Here is a 26,808-nt window from a genome sequence, read left to right as displayed (position 1 = left end):
CTTTATAATTGCAGAACCTAAAATAAGGCAGGACAGGAAGTGAAACACATTACGTACATTTCCTATAGAGAAAGACCTACCTTAATTTCTAGCAAAAACACTTAGAAAGACTATTAAATTTCACCTAATAATTGGAATTGGAACACCAACTGAAATACTAAAGACAGTCTTCTAAAAGAAAGGTGGAAATAAAAATCGGAAAGCATGAAAAGCAAAAGTAGCCATGTTTATAAGGCAAGGAACATCACAGGGCTAACCATATATTAAATATCGTATGTTTCAACACAATGAAAATACACTTTCTTCAGGACAACTTATAGAAGCAAAACGCTATTCAAAGATCTTTTCAAGTGACATATTATGTTTCTAGGAGAGAGACTGGATCAATATAAACATGCTGATGACAACAAAGAGCCAGGTATATCAATAGTTTAAATTTCTCAATTTCTTTTGTATCTCTCATAGCAAGAGATGAGAGGGTCTTGCCCAGAGAAGGTGCTGAAATGTTTGATAAATAAATGCACGCATGTGTAACAGGATACTGAATGATGTTCCTAGGTTGAAACAAAGAGGCTCTAACGTGCTACCAAATAATAGAAACTGCCAACAAAAGCCGCCAACATCTCCCCCAGGGCTAACTGAGAAGGGACAGAAATTATTCCAACTATCATCCAGCATCCCCTTTCCTCCCAAGCTATGTAAGGAGCTTTAGTTGGAGGGGGGTGGGTCAATTTTGTGGAGAGAACAGTATTCAAGATAAGATGCCCCGCCCTTCTCATCCTGCAGGGTAGGGGAGTGGGAGTTTCTGGACACTTAAATAGCTCCCCCTCTCCCTCACAAGGCAAGTGAAGGGGAGTTCCCAAGACAATCATTTGTAGAGACTTGCGCATACCTGAAATAAGGGGGAGCTGACATTCTATTTTGTAGTAGAATGTCTGTTTACACAGAAGACTTAATAATCTGTCCTGTACCTATCTGAGCAGGCAAGAAGCAGGGAGACATGGCAGTGCTGAGAGAGAGAGTGGTTAGATGCTTACCTTCTCTGACCTTACATTTCTAAGCTGTATTGTGAGAATGATGACACTTACCTCACAAATTTACTGTGAGGATCAACTGATGTAATAAATGTAAAAATGTATGGTAGACTGTAAATCTTTATATAAAATAAGTTGGTATTAAAAATCACATCTCAAATGAAGCATCTTGAATTTCATGGTAAAGTAGTCTTATTATAGTCTAAATTTTTAATAAATCATCAGTTAAATATTTAATCTACTAGCTTTGTGCTGGCCATCTAGAGAGAGATAAAATATTATTTTCACCTCAAAGAGTCCCTAATTTGGTTGGGAAAAAAAAAGACTAACATAAAAGCAATAATAAAACTATACGATAATAACAGAAAACATTTAGTTGGTGCTTACCATGTGCTGGTCACTGTGACAAGCACTTGGCATATATGAGCTCATTTCAGTCTTGCAACAATTCTATGAGGTAGGTTTTATTATTTTGATCATTTTAAAAATGAGGAAATTGGGGCAGAGAAAGGTTAAATAATTTAACAGAGGCCACATAATCAGTAAGCAACAGAGCCAGGATTCAAATTTAGTCTGGCTCTGGAGTCTGAACTCTTAACCACATCATTGCACCGCTTCTCTTACAAGATTCCACGTATGGAATCACAGCTACTTACTATAAGAATTGGAGAGGGTGTGGAGAAGAGGGAACTCTCCTGCACTGTTGGTGGGAATATAAGTTGGTACAGCCACTATGGAAAACAGTTTGGAGGTTCCTTAAAAAATTAAAAATAGAACTACCATATGATCCAGTAATCCCACTACTGGGCATATACCCTGAGAAAACCATAATCCAAAAAGAAACATGTACCATAATGTTTACTGCAGCACTATTTACAACAGCCAGGACATGGAAACAACCTAAATGCCCATCAACAGATGAATGGATAAAGAAGATGTGGCATATATATATATACAATGGAATATTACTCCATGAAATTGAGCTATATGTAATGAGGTGGATAGACCTAGAGTCTGTCATACAGAGTGAAGTAAGCCAGAAAGAGAAAAACAAATACTGTATGCTAACTCATATATATGGAATCTAAAAAAAAAAAAAGGTACTGATGAGCCCAGTGACAGGGCAAGAATAAGGATGCAGCTGCAGAGAATGGACTGGAGGACACAGGGCTGGGGGGGGGGGGGCGGAGGGCAAAGGGGAAGCTGGGACGAAGTGACATAGACATATATACACTACCAACTGTAAAATAGATAGCTAGTGGGAAGTTGCCGTATAACAAAGGGAGATCAAATGGGTGATGCCTTAGAGGGCCAGGACAGGGAAAGCAGGAGGGAGTCGCGGGAGGGAGGAGACATGGGGATATATGTATAAATACAGCTGATTCACTTTGGTGTACCTCAAAAGCTGGTACAAGAGTGTAAAGCAATTATATTCCAATAAAGAGATTAAAAAAAAAAAGAATGCAGGCAAAGGAATACACACAATATGGTGAGAAGTAGTTAGCAAAATATAGATGGAGGAAGTGAGAGCTGAGTCAGGAAAAATCAGTAAGGTGTAGAAAAGTAGAAAAGAGGAAGAAGAGTGTTACATAAGTAGGTAATGGTAAGAGTTCTGAAGTGTAAATAAGCAAGGAAATGGTCCATCAATAATTACTGAGCACCTACTAGGTACCATGCAATGTGTTTGGGATACATTAACGAGCAAAACAAAGATATTTGCTCTCATAGAATTTACAGTCAATGGTTATGAAAAGGACAATGAAGAGACTAGCCTTACTGAGCTGAGCATTATCCTGGGAATTAGAGGGAAACAGTATTGAATAAGTAGGTAGGGGATAGATCATGAGGGCTCTGAAAGACAGAGAAGCTTAAGGATATAAGATTTTTGGAGGAATGTGTCACATGCTAACAGCAATGTCTTAGGAAGATTAATTTGGCCATATTTTGAAGGATGAATAAGAGATGGGGAAAATGATAGGCAGAAAGACTTGTTAGAAAGTGACTTTTATGAAGCTCTAGATTAAGTGATGACATTGGGAATCAAGAGCTTTGCTCTATTATCTTCTTTCTTCCTTCAGGCATTCCCTTGGACTACAATACAGTTTTGTATTAGGCCTGCAAATTTTTCTTAGGCCTACAAATGCATCCAATTCTCTCCCATCCATAGTGAAAAGATAAACATAAAGAATGAATACTAAATAATAAAATAATTCTCCAAGGAGCAAGTACTTCCCTAGCCACTATCCTTCTACTTTCTCATCTCCACTTTCTTTTCATTCACTCCTGAACCCCTTGTAACTTGGTTTCTGTCATGAAACAGAAGAAGGAGTGGTTCACTTGCCCAGAAGAAAGTGGACAATTTGGGAACACTTCTTTAAAAAAGGTAACATCTGAGCTGAGATTAAAAGGATGAATAGGAGTTGCCAAGTAAAGAAGTAAGGGTTTACATGCATATTCTGTGTGAAGCAACTCTATCAAACACACTGGAAAGGTGTTTTGATTCTTCTTCTAGGGCTTTGGTTCTACCACTTAGAGGTATGCCGAATGAAGCCTTTCTCATTTAAAATCTTTTCCACATTTGTTTCAATTCATCCTGGTATGAACAAGGCAGAAATTTCAGTCAGGATGCTATTTTCATTTTGAAAGAATTTTTGAAAGTTTAGTTCACAAGCATCTAACCAGAGTGTCACAGGTTTACAACCCCTGTTCCATACTGACACTGGTCTATTCCCATAAAAACACCATTTGAAAGCAGGGACTAGGACTTAGTTTTTACACTTCCACTACCTAGCAGAGAGCCTGGAACTCAGAAGCTATTCAGTAAAACTGGGTGTATTGATAAAGGGGAAGTATATATGAGAGGCTCTGTAAGAAAAAGTGTGGATGATAAAGGACAGGGATGAGTAAATGATAGCTCTTATGTTTTGAACATGGGTGATTAAGGGAGAAAAGAAGATAGTAACAGTGACAGACAGCAGATAAAGAGAAGACGAGTTCTGACTGAGATGTATGAAATTAAGGATGCATAGGGTATACCAAGCTGAAGCGTTAAGAATGCAATTGGAGACAGAAACTGCTGTTTGGGAGACGTCATGGCTAGAGGGTCATATTTTTTGGAATTATCTGCATAAAAACTGCATGGGAAATAAACAATTTTTGAAGAAAAAAGGAAAAACTGTTAATTTTGTTAAGCACAGCTAACACTGCTGAGAAAATCTTAAACTATGTAAACTACTAACATGGCTTAGAATACAGAAAGTTGAGATTTGTTAGAGCAATATCCATCAATTCTTATTTTCCCCCATATCTACAATAGACTCTACTTTCTTAGTGCTACATATTTCTAGCCCACGTATGAGGAGGGACAAGCTTTTGCAAATGGCACAAGCAGACATTATCATTCTCAAAGACTATCCTCAAAAGCTTTATCAATCTGCAGATATCTTTATCCCTACATTTAAAATATTAAATTGCGTAAGTGGCATTATAGTATTTTTCATTTCTCCTTGTTTTTAGAGAAAACAGGAAAGGTTACTATTTCTAACCTACAAAAATACAGCATCTGAAATGGAATCTGAAATAAAACTGTCATGCTCTGGAAGCTGCATGATATAGTTCTCATACAAGACAGAATATTTTTCTCCCTTAAATAAAAGAGATACTGTACATGAATATGAAACACAAAGAAGAGAGGAGATAGAATTTTTTTCAGTGATTAGGGATTCTATGCTAAATTTCTGTAAAGAAAGTAATTTTCTCTTGGATATACAATATAGATATTTTGGAGATATTTCAGCTCTCAGGGCCTCGGTTTTCTTGTGTATAAAATGAAGGGGCAGGATCAGATATCTTAGGTTTGTTTTAGGTCTAGAATTCTATGACATTTTTTTCTGATTGATTTTCAGCTGTTAATAGGTCACAAAACTTTTGCTTATCTCTTAGGACAAAAGTTAGAAGCCTATACACAATACTTAATGACACCAAAGGAGTCTCTACTTAAAGAGATTCAGGAATGATTCTTATTGTGAAGCTTAGTAAAGTATTGTTCATAAAGCGTGCCATGCTTATATACACTTGGATCAATAAGAACTTATGCATTTCAAAGACGAGTAGCTGGGAAACATTTCATAGCCTAAAGTGGTTGAAGTGAGGGTGGGAGAAGTGGAGACAGTAAGTGAAGAACTCTCATTGTGATTTAAGGATCAAAAAGAGGATCAACGATGGTCAGCTAACATGTATCAGCCAACCACTTTTAATCTGTATATAACTGAGATATCCTAAGAGAAGGGAAATTCAAAATTTTAGTTGTGAAGAAAGAAGACTTTACAATTGAAGGATACTCACTTGTCTCTAATCTCTAATCCTTTATTTTAATACACTACAAACCATTCTAGACAATTCTTATAAGAATATAGATACAGAAGTTTCAATGTTCATAATATATTCAGCTGTATTTCAAACTTCTCTCACATAAATCAAGAGATTCAGATTTTAATGAGACCAGAAAGGTTATGTATATGTCACAACCAGGCTAAAGCCAGAGATCATCAAGATGTACTTGAGGTTTACATCACATGCTATTACAGAATATGAACTGATAAATCTAAATGGGTCATTTTCGTGATGGTTAGTACCCATTTCTTAAAAAATATTTCCTCACTGAAAATGAAAGTATTTCAAGGGAAAACTAATTTTTCAATTCATTTCAGATCTGACTAGAGTTCTAGATTCTGAAACATAAATTGGGCATGAAAAAAATATAGAATTTTTATAAGAAAATCTAATAAATTATTTTAATTACAAAAAGTCTGTTAAACGTAACAGCAATTACAACTAACAAATTATCAGCTCTGATGCAATGGAAAAATTACTGCAAAATTTATTCTAGATATATTCTATTTTTAAAGTTATTAAATTAAAAATGTCTCCATATCTTCCTTTTGGCTTAATACAACCTAATATGCAATAAAAGAGTAATCTAAGAAAAGGAAAAATGTTTGATAAAGGAGTTACAGGCAATATTTCTTGAGGTGAAGTAAACCTTTAAAATATTATAGTGACTATAAAATGTACAGATATATTTCAACAATTACATACTGTAATAAAATTTTAAAATTTTTCTTTGACATTTCTGGCCACATTGCCAGACATTTCAATGAGTTCAAAAGTATTTTTTATAGAAAAAAAATAGATATCCTGTTGTAAAACCAGATGATAAATTTATTGGTTAAAACACATGAGGCTACTTTAATTGAAATGATAATAATGTTATGAATGGTAAGAAAACTATACATCATCAAGAATTAACCAACAAATGATGAAATAGATTAAAAAGTCACAAGTTGTGGTACCAGCCTCTTAGATAAATGTTGATGATGAGGATGACAGTGAAAACTTACAGAGTGTTTACTTTGTGCTGCAGTGTTCTGAACACATGAACTAACTTAATACTCACAATAATCCTGTGAAGCATATAATATTATTATCTCTATTTTATGGACAAGGAAACAGGTCACGTAGCTGTGTGGCAGAGCTGGGGTTCAAAAATTCTAGTCTGTGTTTTTCACAACTACATCAAACTGTTTGCAAAGCTAACAGTCTTGCTGTATATATAACCTGCTAGAAAATATAACGAAATAAAATATCCCAATAATAATGGCAACAGAGAGGTTAAAATAGTAACAACCCTAATAAGAAATACATGAGAAAACTTTGAAATGCAACAGAAGAACTAAAAGACGTGACTAAATAGAAAGGCATACTCTGATTTTGGAAAAAAATAAGCCTTAATATTGTATATCAATTTTCTCTACTTATTTATAAATTTAATTTAATCTCAATTACCAAAATGATTTTTTTTCAGGAGAGGAAGGAAAAAGACAAGCCAATTCTACAATTCACGTAGAAACATAGTGCCAAATGTATGACATAATTATAATTTTAATAACCTCTTGGTACTGGAAACGAAATAAACTGAAACAGATGAATATAACTGAAAACAGGATTCGGAAATGGATATAAGTACATATGGGAATCTAGTTTTCCATAAGAGGGTATTCGAATCAGTGGAAATCATTTAGTTTATTCAAGAAAACAAACAGTTTATTTATCTTAAACTAATTCAAATATCTATTTGACAAGCATGAAAGTTTTAAAATGTATGAATTAAATCAAGTCTGTCAGGATTCTTATCTATTCTTTGCTAGTGTTTGTTTTACTTAATTTCTGTAGAATTTAGGAACAATAATCTATAATTCAGATAGATGTATTTTGAAATAATTCCAGTTTAGTTGTTCATTTTGGTTTTGGCGGGAAATGAAGAAAGAAATAACCTTTAGCAATGATTTTCTAGGAGATGTAAGAATGCTGCAGATAAAAGCTGCCTTTTCTTTTTTCATTATGCACCTTTATTTGTTAAATTCTGTGTTAGCACCTGTATGAATTGGGTTAACAAACTGAATTTTTAGTAGTAGATTTATTTCTCATATAAAAAGGCTTGTTTATTTTGCATATTTTATAGGACATCCTGGGAGGATGGCTGAAAAAAACAGGACATTTATCCTGGGATTGTGAAAATCTTTAGACTCACTGAATCCTGTATATAACATCTGGGTCTGCTGTTGCTAGCCCTTCTGTAGAATTGTGCCAGAATCCATTTCTCTTTAAATGCCATGGAATGTCACGGATACGTGAAATGACATCCCTGTACTTTGAGGTTGCATAAGAAAGATCTCAGTGCAAGACCCCAGATATTCATTAGCAAGTTGGAATTGTGCTATCTGTGCCCATTACTCTTCATGAAGAAAACGGTCTATAGACTTACTTGTGAAAAAGCACTGCTATAGGAGCTGTCTCAAATCAATACTGAACTAAATCAGGCTGCAAAGGAATAAAAACTGTCACCAGCATAATCTTCCTAGCAACTGCAATGTAGATATGCTAATACTGTGTCAGAGCCTCACCCTGATGTCTGTAGGGAAGTGTGCTGTGTCTCAGATCAGTCCAGCTGCTGGACTAAGTAGGATACTCTACCCTAAATAATGACAATTATTATTTTCACCAAAGATGACAAGAATTCTTATTTATTTTCTTCTTTCGTGTTTTTCATCAAGAACTCCAACCCCAACACTCTGCTACCCCAAACTTCTAAACATGTCTCTTTTCCTTCCCAAGATCCTGCCCTGCCTAACTCCCCCCACTTCCCGCCAAATTTTTCTCAGTACAACACACTCTAGAAATCTAGTGCTCATTCAGTCATTATTTGATTCTTGTCTGGCTCTGGGAGTTTTTTTTTTTTCCTGCCCTTGTTTCACTTGCAGTATTAAGAGGGCACTGCTCCATTCAGAACAGACTGTGTACACTGAAGTATCTACGTTCAGAAAAGTGGCAATTAGTAATTTGATGATTTAGCATAAGAGAACCAGGGATTTATATAACTCAGAGGAAGATAGATCTTTAATAAGAAACTGTGAGTTTTGATTTCACACACTTCACAAGAAAAGCATAGAAGTAAATGTTCAAAAATATAATGACAGGGACTTCCCTGGTGGCACAGTGGTTAAGAATCTGCATGCCAATACAGGGGACACGGGTTTGAGCCCTGGTCCGGGAAGACTCCACATGCCATGGTGCAACTAAGCGCGTGTGCCACAACAACCGAGCCTATGCTCTAGAGCCCATGAGCCACAACTATTGAGCCTGTGTGCCACAACTACTGAAGCCCACGTACCTAGAGCCCATGCTCCACAACAAGAGAAGCCACCACAATGAGAAGCCTGTGTACTGCCACAAAGAGTAGGCCCCACTCGCAGCAATCAGAGAAAGCCCACATGCAGCAATAAAGACCCAACACAGCCAATAAATAAATAAATAAACAAACAAGTAAATAAAAATATAATGACAAGATACATAACGTGTAAATGTTTCAAGCTTCAGGCTGCTGCAGTGAAACAATTAGATTTTTAAAATGAGAAAAATATGAAGGGTCAACAAGAAAAAGCAATAAATGTGCATCACTAATTTACATATTCTTGACTTGGAAATAAAAAATTATCCTTGAGTTATTTTGTTACATTTATTTATATTGTTTCATTCAGCAAAGGATTTGAGATATTGGTCCAGCTTACCCTTCCAAACAATTTAATACATGCTTTTATCCCTTCCTGATATATTATTTCCATCTGCCCAAATAGTTTTCTGGTGCACTGAATTAAATTACACCCCCAATTTGGAACTGATATACTGTGGGAAAGGAAGTTTATATAAAATGATAACAATCTTGGTAACGCTGGACTTGAGGGGCTCTGTTTTAAATAATAGTTGAGAATGGAAAACGAACAGCATGGTTGTAAAGGGGGCAAGGGAGAGGCATTATTGATCATCTCCTTCATCTGAACTGAAGATACATCCAGCCAGCTTTCCTCATGTACCCTCAGTTAGCAAGGTACTTTGAAAAGGTGCAGTCCATACTACTACGAAATAAGGACTGTAAAAACCTCGCTATAACGGTAAAGCCCTTAACAAATTAAATTATCAAGTGCTTGGCATTTAGTAGGTGCTCAACAAATGTTTGCTGAATGAATAAGACAGTCAAAATTCTCTTAAAACAATGAGAGGAAAAAAGGAAAAGGAAAACTAAATACGTTTTTTTTTTTTGAAAAATCATTGTCTTCTCTTGATTTTTCCCTAATCCCTACCAACATTTCACTTCTTTATATTTCTTCTCTTGAAGCAACACTGTTCATATTTTCAAGTTTTCAGAAAGAGAACAGTTTGTCACTTTTAATTCCTGATGGACTTTTAGCCTTCAGAAGTGTGAGGCAATAAACTACTGTTGTTTTAAGTTAAAAAAAATTAAAAAGATTATGCTAGCTGAAGTCTGAAGAAAGAGGAACAAGAATGGATGCAGGAAATTATTGTAGGAAAGCAGATAAGAGATGATGGTTAAACTTGACTAAAATGATGGTATCAGAAATAGAGAAAGTGAATCGATTTGTGAACAGGTTTTCCTGATTAACTGAATTTGGAAGGAGAGGCTGGAATCAAAGATGAATCTAGATACTGACTTGAACAAGTGGGGGAATGAAAATGGTGGTTACTGATATAGGGAATGCTGAAGGAAGAGCAGCTCTAAGGGGAAAAGAAAATAAATTCACTCTTAGAAATGCTGAATTAGAGGTTACCTGTGATACATCCAAGTGAAGTGTAGAGCAGGCATTGGGTATGGGTTGCCTAGAGCTAACAAGAGAAGCTTGAGCAGGAGCTGATAACTGGAAGCCATGGTCACTGTTTGACGGAAGTATACAAGGCTGTCTAATATCCATCTTGTGAGAGAACAGAAGGAGTCCCACAAAGAACCCTGAGGAATGCTATATTTAATGACACGGAAGGATAGGTGAAGACAGTGAAAGATACTGAGTGAAGGTAACGGAGAAGAAAGACGAAAACAAGGAGATTGGGGTGTACCAAAAATCCATGAAAGGTAACATCTGAAAAAAAGGAGAGATCAAGTGAGATCAGGGACTGAAAAGAGTAATTTGTGAGTTTTGTCCGGGGAATGGAGAAAGTGGAATACAAAGTGAAGGGAGTGTAAGAATAAGATAGGTGTCCTAAAGGGTAAGATACATACATTCTGTGTGTGTATGTGTGTGTGTGTATACATGATAGAATAATTTAGTCATGTAAAAAAAAGCTACTGTAGACCGGTGATATTCTTTATCTCTAGATCTGCATGTAATTGAGGCAACAATGTGATATTCTTGAATCACTTATTCCTTTTCTAAAGACATGGGGATATTTATCACCAAGAATTTAAGAATTTATCTAGGAATTTTAATGCAGCTCTCAGGTATAAATAGCTATCTGATAATAACTGAATAATCTGGCAACCTCATGATCATGCTAAATGGATTAAAATACAGTGACAGGCTATTATAAATGATTAGCAGAAGATAAATTATATGTACAGAAAACAATCAACTATACTATTAAACACGAAACAATAACAAATAGTATGGATATCAAAAACAGTAAGCCCTTATCTATTAAACTTCATTTTCCTTAATATGATGTTAATAGATACAGCTCTTCCATATAATTTTAACCCAGCCAGTCCTAAGTGTCAGACTCTGACAGACTACTCAATGTGAGCTGTTCAATTCCTTAACTTCAGAAACAAGTTCTCATTAGCTCTATGCAACCTGGAGGAGTTCTCTCTTTGACTAACAGAAGTAAAAACCTGACTTAGCTTAGAGACAGATCAAAGATATTCTCCCTCAGAAGATCAGTTCTGCTTAGGAATGATTGTTCATATCAAGATTCCCTTTTTAACATTAGATAGACTTCAGAAATCTTGCTGGGGTAGCTTTTGTCCTCTCAACCAACCAAGGCATTTCTTGCCAAAGACTCAGAGCATTCCCTAGCACCATTCTTCTCAGTATAAGGGCTCATAATTAATTAAAATACAGTACTAAAGAAATCAGCTTAAATTAGTAGGGTTTAAGAATATGCCTCCCTGGCTTTGCCACCTCTTTTGATCTTCTTTTCACTTTCTCCTCCTTCAGCAGCTTACAGAGATACATTTTATAAATATGAAGTCATATGTTTTTTTCCCCATGATATATACTACAGAGTAGAATATATTTTTGAAAGGACTAAATTCATGACTTAAATAAAATTTAACAAATACATCTTGTACACATACAATACGATGATATTGATAGTTAAGAAGAAATGATCTCTGGTAGGCGTAGACCATAGAACTCAAGAAAGGTATGTTCAAAGTAAAAGATGATTAAATGTGTAATTAGAATAACTGTAGTGAGTTATTTAAAATATAATTTCAAATCTGTATATTTAAGAATTCCTTATTTCACTGTGAATAATTACAACTACCCAACCTCTTTCAACTCTTTACGTATTTAATATTCACAAAGTCACAAACTGTGTGTTATAAATCTTAACCCCCGCATACCTAACACACCAGAACATTAACGGTGGAACTCCATCGTGTTGCAAGTTCCCTCATTAGCAGAGGAAATGTGACCTATTCCAGTGAATGGGTTCTTTACCAAAGCACAGTATGGTTTGGAAAGAGTAAGTAAAACAAAATTAGGTAAATACGGAATATTATTTTTATTTTTCATAAATCTTTTACTAGGATGGTGTTGAGCTTTCTCATGGTAAAAAAAATGAAATTTTGATCTTCTTTACTTATATAAACCCTATGAATCATTCAAAAGCTAGCTGAAAGAAACTGACTTGATAAGGACAATCAATCAATATCTAATATACGTAAGGCATTTTGAAAGTGATAAGAGAAGTACCTACTTGGGCTGTACCCATAGGTTCTGATAAGTAGGGTTTAATATTACTTTCTAGATATTCTAGAATTCTCACTTGAAATGTCCTCCTTATCTGAAGAGTTAAAAATATGTTGTTTATTTTATTTTCTGGTTCATTTTAAATTTCTAGGTAGTAAGAAAATTTTGTTTTTATTTATATTACTTTCCAATTTGAGTGAATAATGATCTGAGAAATGGTATCTATATTATTTCTACTTCCCAAAATTTATTGAAATTTAATTGTAGCCAAAAACATGAGGCTTTCTTTGTTGTTGTTTGTTTGTGGGGGGTGAAATCTCCAAGATCACTTGAAAAGGTTTATTTGTGAGTACAGATGTATAACAATATCTTAAAAATGACATCTGTTCAATAAGTATTATACACACAGAGCAATAGGAATTTCTTTTCATCACATGTAGATGGTAGTAATATGAAGACTTAAGAACTGAAGGACTTGGGTCAATTCTGTAAAAACTGCTAAATGACTCTGATGTTTTGAATCTCAAAGAATAGAAAACAATAGTAAAAGTAGATTCAAGATGTGTGCACCCTATGTTCACTGCAGCTTTATTTACAATAGCCAAGATACTGAAACAACCTAAGTGCCCAATGGATAAATGGATAAAGAAGATATACATATACACACACACACATACACACACACACGTATGTATATACATACATACACAAGCATATACAACGGAATACTTCTCAGCCATAAAGAAGATGAAATCTTGCCATCTGAGATAACATGGATGGACCTTGAGGGCATTATGCTAAGTGAAATAAATCAGACAGAGGAAGAAAAATACCTTATAATTTCACTCATATGTGGAATATAAACAAACAAAATAAATAACCAAACCAAAGCAAACCAAAACAAACATGTAGGTACAGAGAACAGAGTAGTAGTTACCAGAGGAAAGGGGTAGGGGAGAACAAACTGAGTAAAGGGGATCAACCATACGTGACAGATAGAAATTAAACTTGATGGTGCACACACTGTAGTAATATACAGAAGCTGAAATACAATGTTGTATACATGAAACATATAATGTTATAAACCAATGTTATTTCAAAGAAAAAAAGAGTTGGAAGGAATCACATGCACAAAAAATTTAAATCTGTGTTAAAAAAAAACATTTAAAAGCAAGCAACAAGATGGAAAAGTATGTACCGAAAGTATCAAAATGTTGGTATCTAACATTATACTACAAATCAATAAAAATGCCTTCCAGTAGAAAAATGGACAAAGAATCATCTGAAGACAATTCACAGAAAAGGTATAATTGGTTAATAAACATAGGAAAAAATTGAACCTTCTTAGTAATAAAAGAAATGCATATGTAAATGAGATTTTAAAAACTTATCAAGTCAGCAAAAGAAGTTTAATTATAATGCCCAGTGTTGTGGAGGATACAGGGAACTATGCATTTTCATTTACTGTTGTTGGAAGTTTAATTGATTTGAAATTCATTTTCTGGAAAACCACCAGCAATATATTAAATACCTTACAAAAAAAAGGTCACATAACTGCTTTTCCTTCTACCTTATTGTAAAAGCATTTCAACTAATTTAAGACCAGGTATATAGGTGATTGCATGAGTGTATATAAACATATGCACTAGGGAAAGAAAATTACAAAAATGCTCAATGACTACAGAGTAAACTACTTTGTATATTAATATATACATTTCAATGAATAAGAGAGAAAAACACAACACACACTACTGATAAAGTTAACTTCCTTTAAGTAATCTTCTGAGTTTGCTCAACTCTAAAATAGGGATAAAAATACTTACTTCAGAGGTTTGTTTAGGAACACATAGAATGCTGTACCTGAGTACCTGAAAGCTATAAATCATTGTGGTGTTATTTTTAGATTGTTCAAACTATGAAAAACAGTGGTGTTATTTTCAAGATGAAACTTTGTAGACTAGCATTTATAACAGACTGTCAGAAGCTATTCCAACTTAAAGTATACAAATGTATTTTTAAGTTTTTATGTACACTAAACTTGTATTTAATTTATAGTTAAAGCACACCTGTAAGTTGAGGATAATTAAATGAATGTTTTGCTTACTTTATGAAAATAGTATATGTAAACAGTTAACATTACATAAATAAAACAAAATTTAATTTACTTAATAAAATCCCAGACTAGTATATGTGTTTATATAAGAATAATAATTCTTGCTTACTCACAGTGTACATGCAATTAACTTACACCAATCATCAATAAATTAATATGGTGATTAAAGTTTAACAAAGAAATAGATTAAAAAATAATCCAGTGTTGGCCAGTCTTTCTTTAAAATATATTTAGCTTTCAAAAAATCCATTTTATTCTATTCATCAGTTACACACCTTCATATATATATATATCATACATATATATATATCCCCCCCCATTAATTAGCTGTGCTCAGAATCGTCAAGCAGAGTCTTATCTATTTAAGGAAAAGTAGATGGGAAAGACATTGGCACTAGATAAAACAATTCTTTTGCCAAGTTTGGGGATCAAAACAGTATCAAAACTAAGAGGTAAAGGTCAAAGTGAAATCTTAAACTGAAATTACTGAGGTAAATCTGCCAGAAAGATTCCTTCTTTGGCGAGCCAGCCTCCCTCTCCCTTACTCCCCTTACTGTTTGCAGTGACTTCTAAATGTAAAGTGATGTCAATAAAGCTAACATAGCTGAGGGAAAACAGAAGAATACCAGCACATCTTTCTTTTGTACAAATTATTTAGATACAGAAGGCTTTCAGAAAATTTTTGCATAGTTTTCAAAGTTGAAACATTTAACCTTTTATTTTTTTAATTTATTTATTATTTTTTGGGGGGTACACCAAGTTCAATCATCTGTTTTTATACACATATCCCGTATTCCCTCCCTCCCTCAGCTCCCCCCGCAACCCTTGAAACATTTAACCTTTAATTGCTAAGTGTGTAATGATTGTTACCATTTGTTTGAGTGCTAATATTGTCATGTATCAGACACTGACAGGTGCTTAACAACCTGGCAAGGTAGGAATTATTATAACCATGCTCACTTTTACAAACAGGGAACTAGAGAGGTTATGTGAATTATTCAAGATTATAAAACCAAAAAAGGAACAGGGCTGAAATTTGAAATTACGTTCATCTAATAGCAAAGCTCATGCTTTTTCTACTACAATCGTCTGCTTCTGGGAATAAATATGATAGATACACGTATAAATTAAAGTGTAATTTTCTTCTCATAGCTGTTTTCAAGTTTTGATTCTCAAAGTCACAGAGTACAGTTTATATTTAAATTTACAAAAGCCATTTTTTATCTGTTACAGAATCTAATATAGAGTATATAGTACATAAATCTGAATTGTGATTATCCTAAATTTAATGAATATGCTTTTGTAAGGCATATATACATTATTCTTAAATCTGAACAAAGAAGACTTCAAATAAACAATACTAGGATGAAAAAAGGGGACAAAATTTGAGGTAAAATGTTAAAAACAGGTAAAAATATTTTGTATAAAGAATTATATGAGTATAAAAACACAAAATAGATACTTTAAAAAGGATTTGGATAAAATCAGCATGGTAATTAAATAGATAATTTTAAAAAGTAAACATAAAAAGTGTCTCAAGAAGAATGGATAATCAAATATCTCCCTGGTTAAAAGACATCAGACTCAGGGGATTTTACAGACAAGTTTTACTCAAGCTATAGGAAACAGGTAATTCCTCTTACACAAACTGGTTAAACAGCAGAAGAAGGGAGAGAGAAATAAAATGTTAAGATCAAAGACTGATAAGGACAGACAGAAAAAAATTATAGATTTATCTCACCTATGAGCATAGATACAGAAATTCAATACTAGCAAACTGAATATAGTCAGTATTTCTTTTTTGTAGTGACCTAGTAGACTTTATCTCAGGAATGCAAGGACCATTCAATATAAACATTTTAAATAATGTAATACGCTATCAGATTAAGGAGGAAAACAGATGATCCTAATCAATCCTCATTAATAGAATATGAATTTGATAAAATTCAACACTCATTCAAGTACTCTTAATAATATAGAGAAAAGAAGGGAAATTCATTACTCAAACAGATTAATAAAGTCAAACAATGGTAAAATTAGAAGCATTTTCATTAAATTCAGGTACATAGAAATCTACCCACTCTCATTACTTTTATTTTACTTTACTAGAGGTCCTATGCAATGCAATAAGACACATACACATAAAATCAGAGATATAATAATAAAAGTAGTAACCAGCAAGAGATAAATTTATTCATATGTATAGCTGATAAATCAGCCAAATAAAAATCCAAAAGACTCTACAATCTACCAGATTTTTTAAAGAGAATCAATTCCAAAACACTTGGTATTTACCTCCAGCAACTGAAAACTTATGTCCACACAAAATGACACATAGATGTTAACAGCAGCATTATTTATAATAACTAAAACTTAGAAGCAACCAAGATGTCCTTCAGTAGCTAAATGGTTAAACAAACTCTGGTACATCCAATGGACTATTATTCAGCATTAAAAAATGAGCTATCAAGACTTGGAGGAAACAACTATATGACATTTTGGAAAAGGCAAAACTATAGAGATAATAAAAAGATCCGTTTGTATCCCAGTCGTTGGGGACGAAGGGGGGATGAATAGGTAGAGCATAGTGGATTTTTAGTGCATTTATACTACAGTGATGCATACATGCCATTTATATATTTGTTCATACCCACGGAATGTACAATACCAAGAGTGAACCCTAATGTAAACCTTGGACTTTGGGTGATGATACTGTGTCAATGTAGGTTTATCAATTGTAACAAATGCACCACTCTGTGGGGGATGTAGATAATGGGAAGGCTATGCATGTGTGGAGCAGGAAGTATATGGGAAATCTCTGCACTTTCCACTCAATTTTGCTATAAACTTAAAACTTCTTTAAAAAATAAAGTCTATTTAAAAAAATCAAATGAGTTTGATAACTATAAAAGGAATGTAAAATAAACAAAAATCAAGCAGTAATAATCAACTAGAAAACATAATTGCTTAAAACATATTATTCATAAAACTAACAAAATAATGCATTTTCCTTACAGACATCTAATAGAAATCTCTAAATCTACATGTTTAAAACTGAACACTTGATTTCTACCTTCCAATCTGTTCCTCCTACGGTCTTCCTTATGTCAGTAAATGAAAACACCCAAAACACCATCTTTTAGCCTCAGCCAAAAACTTTGGATTCATCCATGATTACTCTTTCTTTTGTACCTCACATCCAATGAATTGGCAAAATCTGTTGGTTCTGTCTTCAAAATATACTTACTACTGTAATAGGGAAGAACAAATCTGACTCCATATTGGATCTGTTTCTTTTACTTTAACCTTTGTATTCTATTGCTTTTGCTACAAGTTAAGAATGTTGCCTGTACTCTGAAATAATCAGGATAGTCCATTCTCAAGTCTCTGACCTTTAAAGGTATAACACTTTTCCATTCACACAGAGATAAAAAGTTGCAGAACAGAAAATAACACTTGTCTTGTTGGAGGTTTTCAGGAACATATTGACCTAACCTACGTGGACAGCCGGCAAGAACAAAGGATTCCAACATCAAGAAGTTTGCAACAACCAACCACATCACCTCCCCTTTTAAAATAAAAGAAGCCTGAATTCTAACTTGGGTAAAACGGCTCTTTGGGACACTAGTCCACCATCTTCTCCGTCAGCTGGCTTTCCGAATAAAGTTGATATTCCTTGTTCCAAAACCTCCTCTCTTGATTTATTGGCCTGTCGTGTGGTGAGCAGTATGAACATGGACTTGGTGACACTACTTCTCATCACCTCTACTGCCACCACTTGGTTCTAAGCCATCATAGCTTCGTCCTTGGCTTCCCTGTTTTACCTTTGTTCCTCCTATTGTCTACTTTCTGTATAGTAGCCAAAGCAATCCTTTTCCATGTAAGTCTGATCGTGTTACCACTCTGCTTAAAATCTTCCAATGGCTTCTCATCTCATTTGGGATAAAGCCAAAACATTAAGGTTACACAAGATTTGAACCACTGATCTCTGTAAATTTATGGGCTTCTACACTCCTCTTCACTCATTCCATTCTATACATAGTATCCTTACTGTTTCCCTACCATACAAAGCATGTTACTACCTTGCACTTGTAAGATGGAACATTTTTTTCTCAAGAAATATAACTCACTCTTTCACTTCCTTTAGGTTCTCTTCTCAAATGCTTCCTTATAAGCTAGATTTTCTTTGAGTCTCTTACATAAAATAGCAACTCTTCTCTAATGTTCTCCAGACTCCTCTTCCTTGGTATTCTCTATTGCCCTTTTTCTTCCTCTTCTCCTTTTAAAAATTGAAATGTAGCTGACATACAATATTATATTAGATTTAGGTGTACTAGACAGTGATTTGACATTTGCAGACATTATGAAATGATCACCACCATAATCTACTAATCATCTATCTCTATATTACATCCCCATGGCTTATCTATTTTATAACTTGAGGTTTGTACCTTTCAATCTTCACCTATTTCACACACACCCCTCTTTCCACCTCCTTCTCCTCAGGCAACCACCTGTCTGTTCTCTGTATTTATGAGTCTGGTTTCATTTTGTTTTGTAATTTGTTTGCCTTTTAGATTCAACATATAAGCGAGATCATGTGATGTTTGTCTTTCTCTGTCTTATTTCACTTACCAAAATAACCTCAAGATTCACCCATGTTGTTGCAAATGGCAAGATTTCATTCTTTTTTATGGCTGAATAGCACTCTGTGTGTGTGTGTGTGTGTGTGTGTGTGTGTATACCACATTGCCTTTATCCATTTCTCTACTGATGGACACTGAGGTTGCTTCCATATTTTGGCTATTGTAAAATAAATAGTGCTGCTATGAACACTGGTACGTAGATATCTTTTCAAATTAATTTTTGTTCTCTTCAGGTAAAAACCCAGAAGTGAAACTGCTAGATCATATGGCAGTTCTATTTTTAATTTTTTAAGGAACCTTTATATGGTTTTCCATAGTGGCTGCACCAATTTACAATCCCACCAACTGTGCATGCAGATCCCCTTTTCTCCACATCCTTGCCAACAATTATTTGCTGTCTTTGATGACAGCATTTCAAACAGGTGTGAGTGGGTATTGAATTGTGGTTTTAATTTGCATTTCCCTGATGATTAGTGATGTTGATCATGTATCTGTTGGCCATCTGTGTGATTTCTTTGGAAAAATATCTATTCAGTTCCCCTGCCCATTTCTTAATTGTGTTGTTTGTTCTTTTGATGTTGAGTTGTATGAGTTCTTTGTATATTTTGGATATTAACCCCTTATTGAATATATGACTTGCAAATATTGTCTACCATTCATCAGGTTGCCTTTTCCTCTTATTGATAGTTTTCTTTGCTATACAAAAGCTTTCCAATTTGATGTAGTTTCATTTGGTTACCCTTATCCTTCTTTACTTTCCTCCATGGCACCTAAATGTCACTAAATGTCCAACAATAGATGAATGGATAAAGAAAGTGTGGTGTACATGTATACAACAGAATATTACTCCATTAAAAAAAAAAAGAAATCTTGCCATTTGTGACAACATGAATGATCCAGAGGATACTATGCTAAATGAAATAAGTCGGACAGAGAAAGACAAGTACCACATGATCTCACTTATATGTGGATCTAAAAAATACACTAAGTGTTTACTCTTTTTGCTTATTGTCTGTATATCCTCCACTAAATGCAAATTCTATGCGGGCAGGTACTTTTTTTCACTGTGTTAGCCCCAGTAACTAGAATGGTATCTGTTTTATAGTATGTATTCAGACATATTGTTGAAAAATAATGCACTGGTTTTTACACTATGCATCATATTTTTCTTTATGGTTGAAATATATCACAAAAAGAATGAAATAAATTCTAAAGAAAAGTGAGCTGAAACGAATATTCTTCAGATAGCAACATTTCATGTAAATAATGTAGAATATTTTTCTCTTCCATTCTTAGTATTGTTGTTGATGGGGAAAACATAGCTGACTCATGAGTACACAAAAGTTATTTTTGTATCACAAAGTTTTAGCAAACTGACCCAGAACTCTGAGACTTACCATAATTAGGATTATATAAAGCAACTCGGGGTTTAGTGACATTCAAACTATTAAACACTTTAAACAAAAATCTCATTTCAGATGAGGGTGTAAGAGAAAAGACGTAAAACCACTTACTCACATTTAAAATAAACAGTGACTTTTCTTAGTAAAAATCTATTTTATCACAAAATGAAAGCCTCACATTACTTTAGTTGTCGATATTTATTTTTGAGTTTTTAAAATTAACTATCCCTCAATCTTTCTGTCTCACTCAGGACTTAAAATGTAGTGGACAAACAGCATAGGATATGAGTAACATCAGTGAGAATGGCAGAATAAGAATCTCAGAAAAGCTGCTCCTCCAAAACATAATGAGAATACTGGCAAAGATTATCAAAATAAACTTCTTAGAATTCTGGAAATTAAATAAAGGTCTGCAGCAATCTACAAAGTACATAGTCAAAAGAAACAGCTCAATTTCAGTAAGAATGTGAATTCTGTGGTGCTTTAATTTGCCCTACTCTCATTTCCTTCTCCTCAGCTCCACACTCATCTTAAAAACCAACAGTTCTCACAAACCAGAAGTCTAGCAACCACCGGACAGGACAGAATGGTTTTAGAGCTCCCCAAAAGTATCACTTCAGGGAATTAGATTATTTGACCTGTGTTCCAGTTCCCTAGAAACCTCTCCTCACAGTGCTTGCCTTTATTTGACCTGACTCAGAGACCTCTCTGTGCAAAGAGACTTTTCTCTGGAGGTATCGGTTAAAAACAGTCAGCAGCAATTGTTTAATATGGTAGCTGCCTGAGGTGGCCGTAACAGATGGAACAAAGAAGAAGCTGACAATAAGAATTAAAAATTAAAGTTAAAAGCTGGGACATGCACTGTCCACAGGGGCATCTGAAAGTGCTAACAGGACCCTGGGAATCTAGACGTCTACCCATGCATACACAGGATGTTTGCATGCATAGGAAAGACCTGAAAAGGCCTTAAGCTCTCACCTTTGGTTGACCTCAAGACCTGAAATAGTTGTATGAATACAATCACATATTAGAAGATAGCTATGTTAAAAGGACATAAGTGATAATAGTGTTATGAACAATAATGACGCTAAAGTATATTAATATAACATCCATCTTCTTTTAGAGTTTATAAATTAAATCAGCAAATACATACCAGATCTGTTTTTGGAGGATCTGGACACTCAGTGGAGAAATAAGGTGTCGAACTCCTGACTCCACTGCTATCAGAAGTTGGCTTTGGAGGCTGAGCATGCTGTCTGTAAGTAGCGCTTTTAGGAGTCCAGCAAAACAGGTTGATTGACTCTCGCACACAACGTTCAATGTCAATTTCTAGATAGAAAAATATAAAATAGAAGCAAGCATAGAATTTGGATTGCTCTGTTTATGTAAAAACCACAATTTTTCCTAAATACATACATGCAAATGTGGGTAAGATGATAACTAATTAGAAAAGATGTCAATACAAAAGTAATATAGATATTAATCAGCATATCTGTGACTGGAATGGTAGAGGGTATCTGGTATTATTATGTAGATACATACACACATGTATTTACATATGTAAATATACACATACATTTTTATGTGTGGCTTTTTTGGTATTATTATCTATATATAGATACACATACATATAGTACAGTATATGTGCTTGTATATTTCAGTGTATCATTATTTAAACATTTAAATATAACACATCTCCTTATTAGAGAATCTGCTTCATTAACTTTGATAACATTTTCACTTTCTCAAATTGAAATAATGCTTGGGTAGAAGGAAGGTTGGAATTTGGGAGTGGGCAAACAAAAGATTCAGAAGTTAATACACCATGACTTTAAGTAAAGTGTATTAAAAGTCTCATTTCCATATATTAAAGAAGATATAAAATAATCAGGGCAAAATTAATTAAAATCTCAATTCTGCATTTCTCCCCTTTTTATTTGTATCTTTTATTTTTAAAAATTAATTTATTTATGTATTTATTGGCTGTGTTGGGTCTTTGTTGCTGTGCGTGGGCTTTCTCTAGTTGCTGCGAGTGGGGGCTACTCTTCATTGTGGTGAGCTGGCATCTCATTGCAGTGGCTTCTCTTGTTGCAGAGCGTGGGCTCTAGGCGTGCGGGCTTCAGTAGTTGCAGTATGTGGGCGCAGTAGTTGTGGCTTGCAGGCTCTAGAGCGCAGGCTCAATAGTTGTGGAGTACGGACTCCGTTGCCCTGTGGCATGTGGAATCTTCCTGGACCAGGGATCAAACCTATGTCCCCTGCACTGGCAGGTGGATTCTTAACCACTGTGCCACCACAGAAATCCCTCTCCCCTTTATAAAAAAGAATTTCTTGGTTTAAGTGCAGAAAAGTTTAAATGAGGTTTCATATAGAGAGAAATTAAACACTCAATTGAAATGATAAATATTTTCATAGAAGATTTCCCTTTCTCAGATTTGAAAGAAATTTAAACATTTTTGATACAGAGGTAATATACGTAGGAAAGTTATTACCATGTGAAATCACTGTTTGTGTGTTTTGATAGGATTGTAATTCTTTAGGAGCTTAATATTCTAGATGGAGACTAAACTGTTACTCTATAGGGAAAGTGCAGTGATCATAGAAAAGCAATAGAAATTCAAGAAGTTGACTAGGATGAAGGAGTTTAGCATGGACTAACTTTTCCCTTTCCATATTCCTAATATTAGTAAATGGCAGATACTATCATTTCCTCTGCAAAAGTCCAAGTGGGTCAGTTCAGATAAGCAATGGAGAAAAATACGTTACATCCCTTACAAAGGGATAAGTTCCCTATCTCTCTCTTTGAAGTGAAGAGCTTATACATAAGGGGAAAAGGAAATAGACATTTAAGTTGATTCTGTGAATGGTGCATGAGTCATGCATTTATAGACTTGTCTGCTTTTATAAGGTGGAAAACCCTTAAAGAAAGGCAGGGAAATGGACAATTAATGAGCATCTATTATGTGACAGGTGTTGTATACTTTCACTTAGCCCATTTAATTCTTATAATGATTCTTATAGACAGGTATTGCATTTCTGTTGAAGATGAAGAAACTAAGACATAAAGAAGCTAAGTGCTTGAATGTGTTAAGCGTTTTTATTATGAGTAGAACATCTGAAGTTACTAAAGGGTTATAAGGCATCTTTCATTTCCCAATTTATTTAGATGTGGGAAACAATAGTCCACAGATCTAGAAAGACCAGTTACCCAATTAAACATTCCTTTATCTGTTATTAGTGATGTTTGCCAGCTTCACAGTTGGCTACTTCCATGGCTGCACAAAGAGGTCAGATTTCATCACCTCCAAATGCTATTCCTAACATAAAATCTGTAAACAGAGTTAAACATGTTTTGAGGGATGGGCCTATTTATTTGAGAAACTGTCAATATAGTGAAATGTATTCTTTTAAAAAGCTCTGTAACATTATCAACTTGATATTCCACAAAGAGAAGAATATTCCACAAAGACACCAATGAGAAGAAAAATAAAAGTTCAAGATACATTCCTTTACTCCACTTAAGACGGAAGAGACATGCTCAGTTCATTTTAGAACATCTCCAATTAATACGGCTAAGATAAAAATCTGCAGCTAAAGAGAGAAAATTCTGTCATCTTAAAAAAGTTTATCCACTTCACACTGTTTAATCTCCAAAGGAAAAGACTTTTGGACCATAAATTTTGCATCTGCAGTGTTCAAATCAGTATGACACATCTGTCACCCATTAAAATCTTCAAGTCAAGTTAATGATGCAGATCAGAGGTTGTAGTTCATTCCTTAAATCACTGGCAATGGAAAAGTCACTTGTATCTGCTGCCAAAACACCCTACCAATACCATAAAAGGTTTACAGTGAATCTTGAGAATTTACTGGCATCCTCCTCGATTTGAGCCTGATTATGACTACTGGCAGATATCCCATTCTCCGTTCACTTGACCCATGTCACCTCTTCATCTCAAAATCCTTCCAAAGAACTTTATCATAACCAAAATATTATGAAAAGTACTTATAAACTGTACATTAAAATATGTAATTATTCTTTTAAAAATAATCTCTCACCCTAGAGCACTACTACTTTCTATCTTGCGTTCTCATTTTGATATAATGCATTTGTGAAAAAGTATGTACCCTGGATTATGGTTTCCCAGGTTTGATTCCAAGCTCCATGAGATACTTTATGACTCAGAGAAATAATTTCTCTAAATCTCGGTTTCTTTATCCTCATCCATTACTAGTGTTATCTCTCATAAATACTGAACTATTTTCAAAATGGTAAAATACAACTCATGATGCACTTGGCCGAGGGTAGGTAGAAAAGACATCTCGCCTAAGGCCCTTCATTGTCTTACTTTAATGAGCATGGATTGCTTCCTAGATATAGTGAACAGCTGTTGACATGGCATTTCTCTTTATCATCATCTAATTCCCTTTGGTTCACCCCTATATTTGATCCCTAATTTGGGGGGCTAATATATTATTTCTCTCTCTTGATTTACTGCATCATTTTGGTGGAACACATTTTCCAGTAATTTCTAAGAAAGGATGCCAGAAGGCAAATTATTTTGTGATTGTCCATGTCTTTTAATATATTTATTCTGCCCTCGACTGATAGGCTAGGCATAACATTCTAGGACTGATTTATTTTTCTTCGGAGTTATGTAAGGCAAGTGCTCCATTGCCTTTCTTCTGAGAAATTTGATGCAATTTTGATATGAGATCACTTGCATGTGATTTTTCCTCCCTTCTGTAAACTTTTAGATCCCTGGTGTTCTGAAATTTCATAATGATACATGTAAGTCTGCATCACTTAACTGATAGTCTTTTTGTAAACCTTCTGTTACAGAAAAAGTTCTTGACGTCTGTAATAATTTCTTTCTGTTTTTCCTCTTCTCTCTTTTTTCATTAGAAGAGTCCTGAACATCCTGACAAGATCTTCTAATAATTTTGCCTTTTCTTCTTACTTTCCATCTATATTTTTGTTCTATTCTCTGAGAGATTTCCTAAGTTTTATCACTCAAATCTTTCATACAAAGCTCACTGCATTTCCACATCATTTTTAATTTCCAGTAAATTTTTTTTGTTGTTACTTTAAAAATTCTGATTTTTCATAGTTATCATATCGTCTCATAATTGTCTTGCTGAGGATATTCCTTTGTTCAGATGGTGCTGTTCTGTGTTTTTTTAGCTGGAGGCCTTCCCTAGAGGTTTGGTGATCTATGACTGCACATTTAAAAGAACAGCACTAAAAATCAGATTGAAAGTTTTGTATATGTGGGTAGGGTTTGGTAACTGGTGGATTCACTATAGGTAACTTGGGAACATGGTCATTTGTTAGAGGGCCCCTGTAAGTAAGGTATTTCTTTTTTTGGGAACATTGCATCTCTCCAGAGAATAATTCTGTAATCTGTCTAAACTAACCCTTGCCAGCATTCTGAGAACTGACCGTGCAGGAGCCTGGGACTGTTAACTACACACATTTCCTCACTCTGGCTCTGCTGTGCTGTTGACTCTGAGTTGCACATCTCTATGATTCTACTACTACAAAAAATGTACCTCCAAATTTACTGTACCTATAGTCATGTTTTGAAAAATTTGCAAGATTAAAAATTTTAAACCGCAATTAGTGAAAACTGTTGTCTTTATTTACACCAATTTCCCCTCCATTACACTTCCTCTATGTGTTAGGTGACATAGTACCTATGGATACTTTGATATAACTAAGCTAAATTCAAGATATATTTAGTATGGTTTAATGGTTATTTTTTCTGTTATTTGAAGTCACTTTGGGGTATGGACATAGATTTTTCTCCTTCACCAGAGTCGAGCCAGGCTCGTCTAAGCCTTTTCTTGACTATGCCTCAACCTTGGCCTATAAAGACTTGAACAAAACTCTTAACATAGTTTATAGCAATTCAAGGCCACATCCCTCCGATTACCCTAACACCCTATAAATGCCTGCTTGAGAAAAATCAAGGCTGCCAGATAATTTAGCACTTGTCCCAGTCCGTAACTGAAGAAAGGGTCTCTGTCTTTCAGCCTTTGTGGGAAGGTAGGAGCCTAACTTCGGTAAGCGTCAGTTAGCAAATGCAGATATATTTCACATGGACCAATACCCCCCTTCACGCTTTTTATAACTTTTCACCTCCCTGAATCTTCTAGTCTCCTCCCTCCCTATTCCTTCTTTCTCCCTTTAAAATGCCCAGTCACCTCTGTACAAATTGAAGTTGAGCTCAATTCATGCTGGACTATTATTGCAACAGTGTATTACTGATTAAAACCTGTGCTTACCACTTT

General features: G+C 34.6%; 1 protein-coding gene across 4 annotated transcripts in view; it reads right to left on the bottom strand.

The window, feature by feature from the left end:
* TBCK (TBC1 domain containing kinase) overlaps positions 1–26,808 on the bottom strand; it is a 207,560-nt gene that overhangs the window by 56,406 nt on the left and 124,346 nt on the right. For all 4 annotated transcript variants that reach the window (XM_057704686.1, XM_057704688.1, XM_057704687.1 and 1 more), the window contains one exon: positions 21,671–21,846. In XM_057704686.1, the coding sequence (XP_057560669.1) occupies positions 21,671–21,846 (176 nt within the window). The remainder of the gene's footprint in view (positions 1–21,670; positions 21,847–26,808) is intronic.

Source organism: Hippopotamus amphibius, chromosome 13 (assembly GCF_030028045.1).
Source record: "Hippopotamus amphibius kiboko isolate mHipAmp2 chromosome 13, mHipAmp2.hap2, whole genome shotgun sequence".
NCBI lineage: Eukaryota > Metazoa > Chordata > Mammalia > Artiodactyla > Hippopotamidae > Hippopotamus > Hippopotamus amphibius.
Note: the sequence above shows the minus strand (reverse complement) of the source record. Positions and strands in the feature narration are given on the sequence as shown.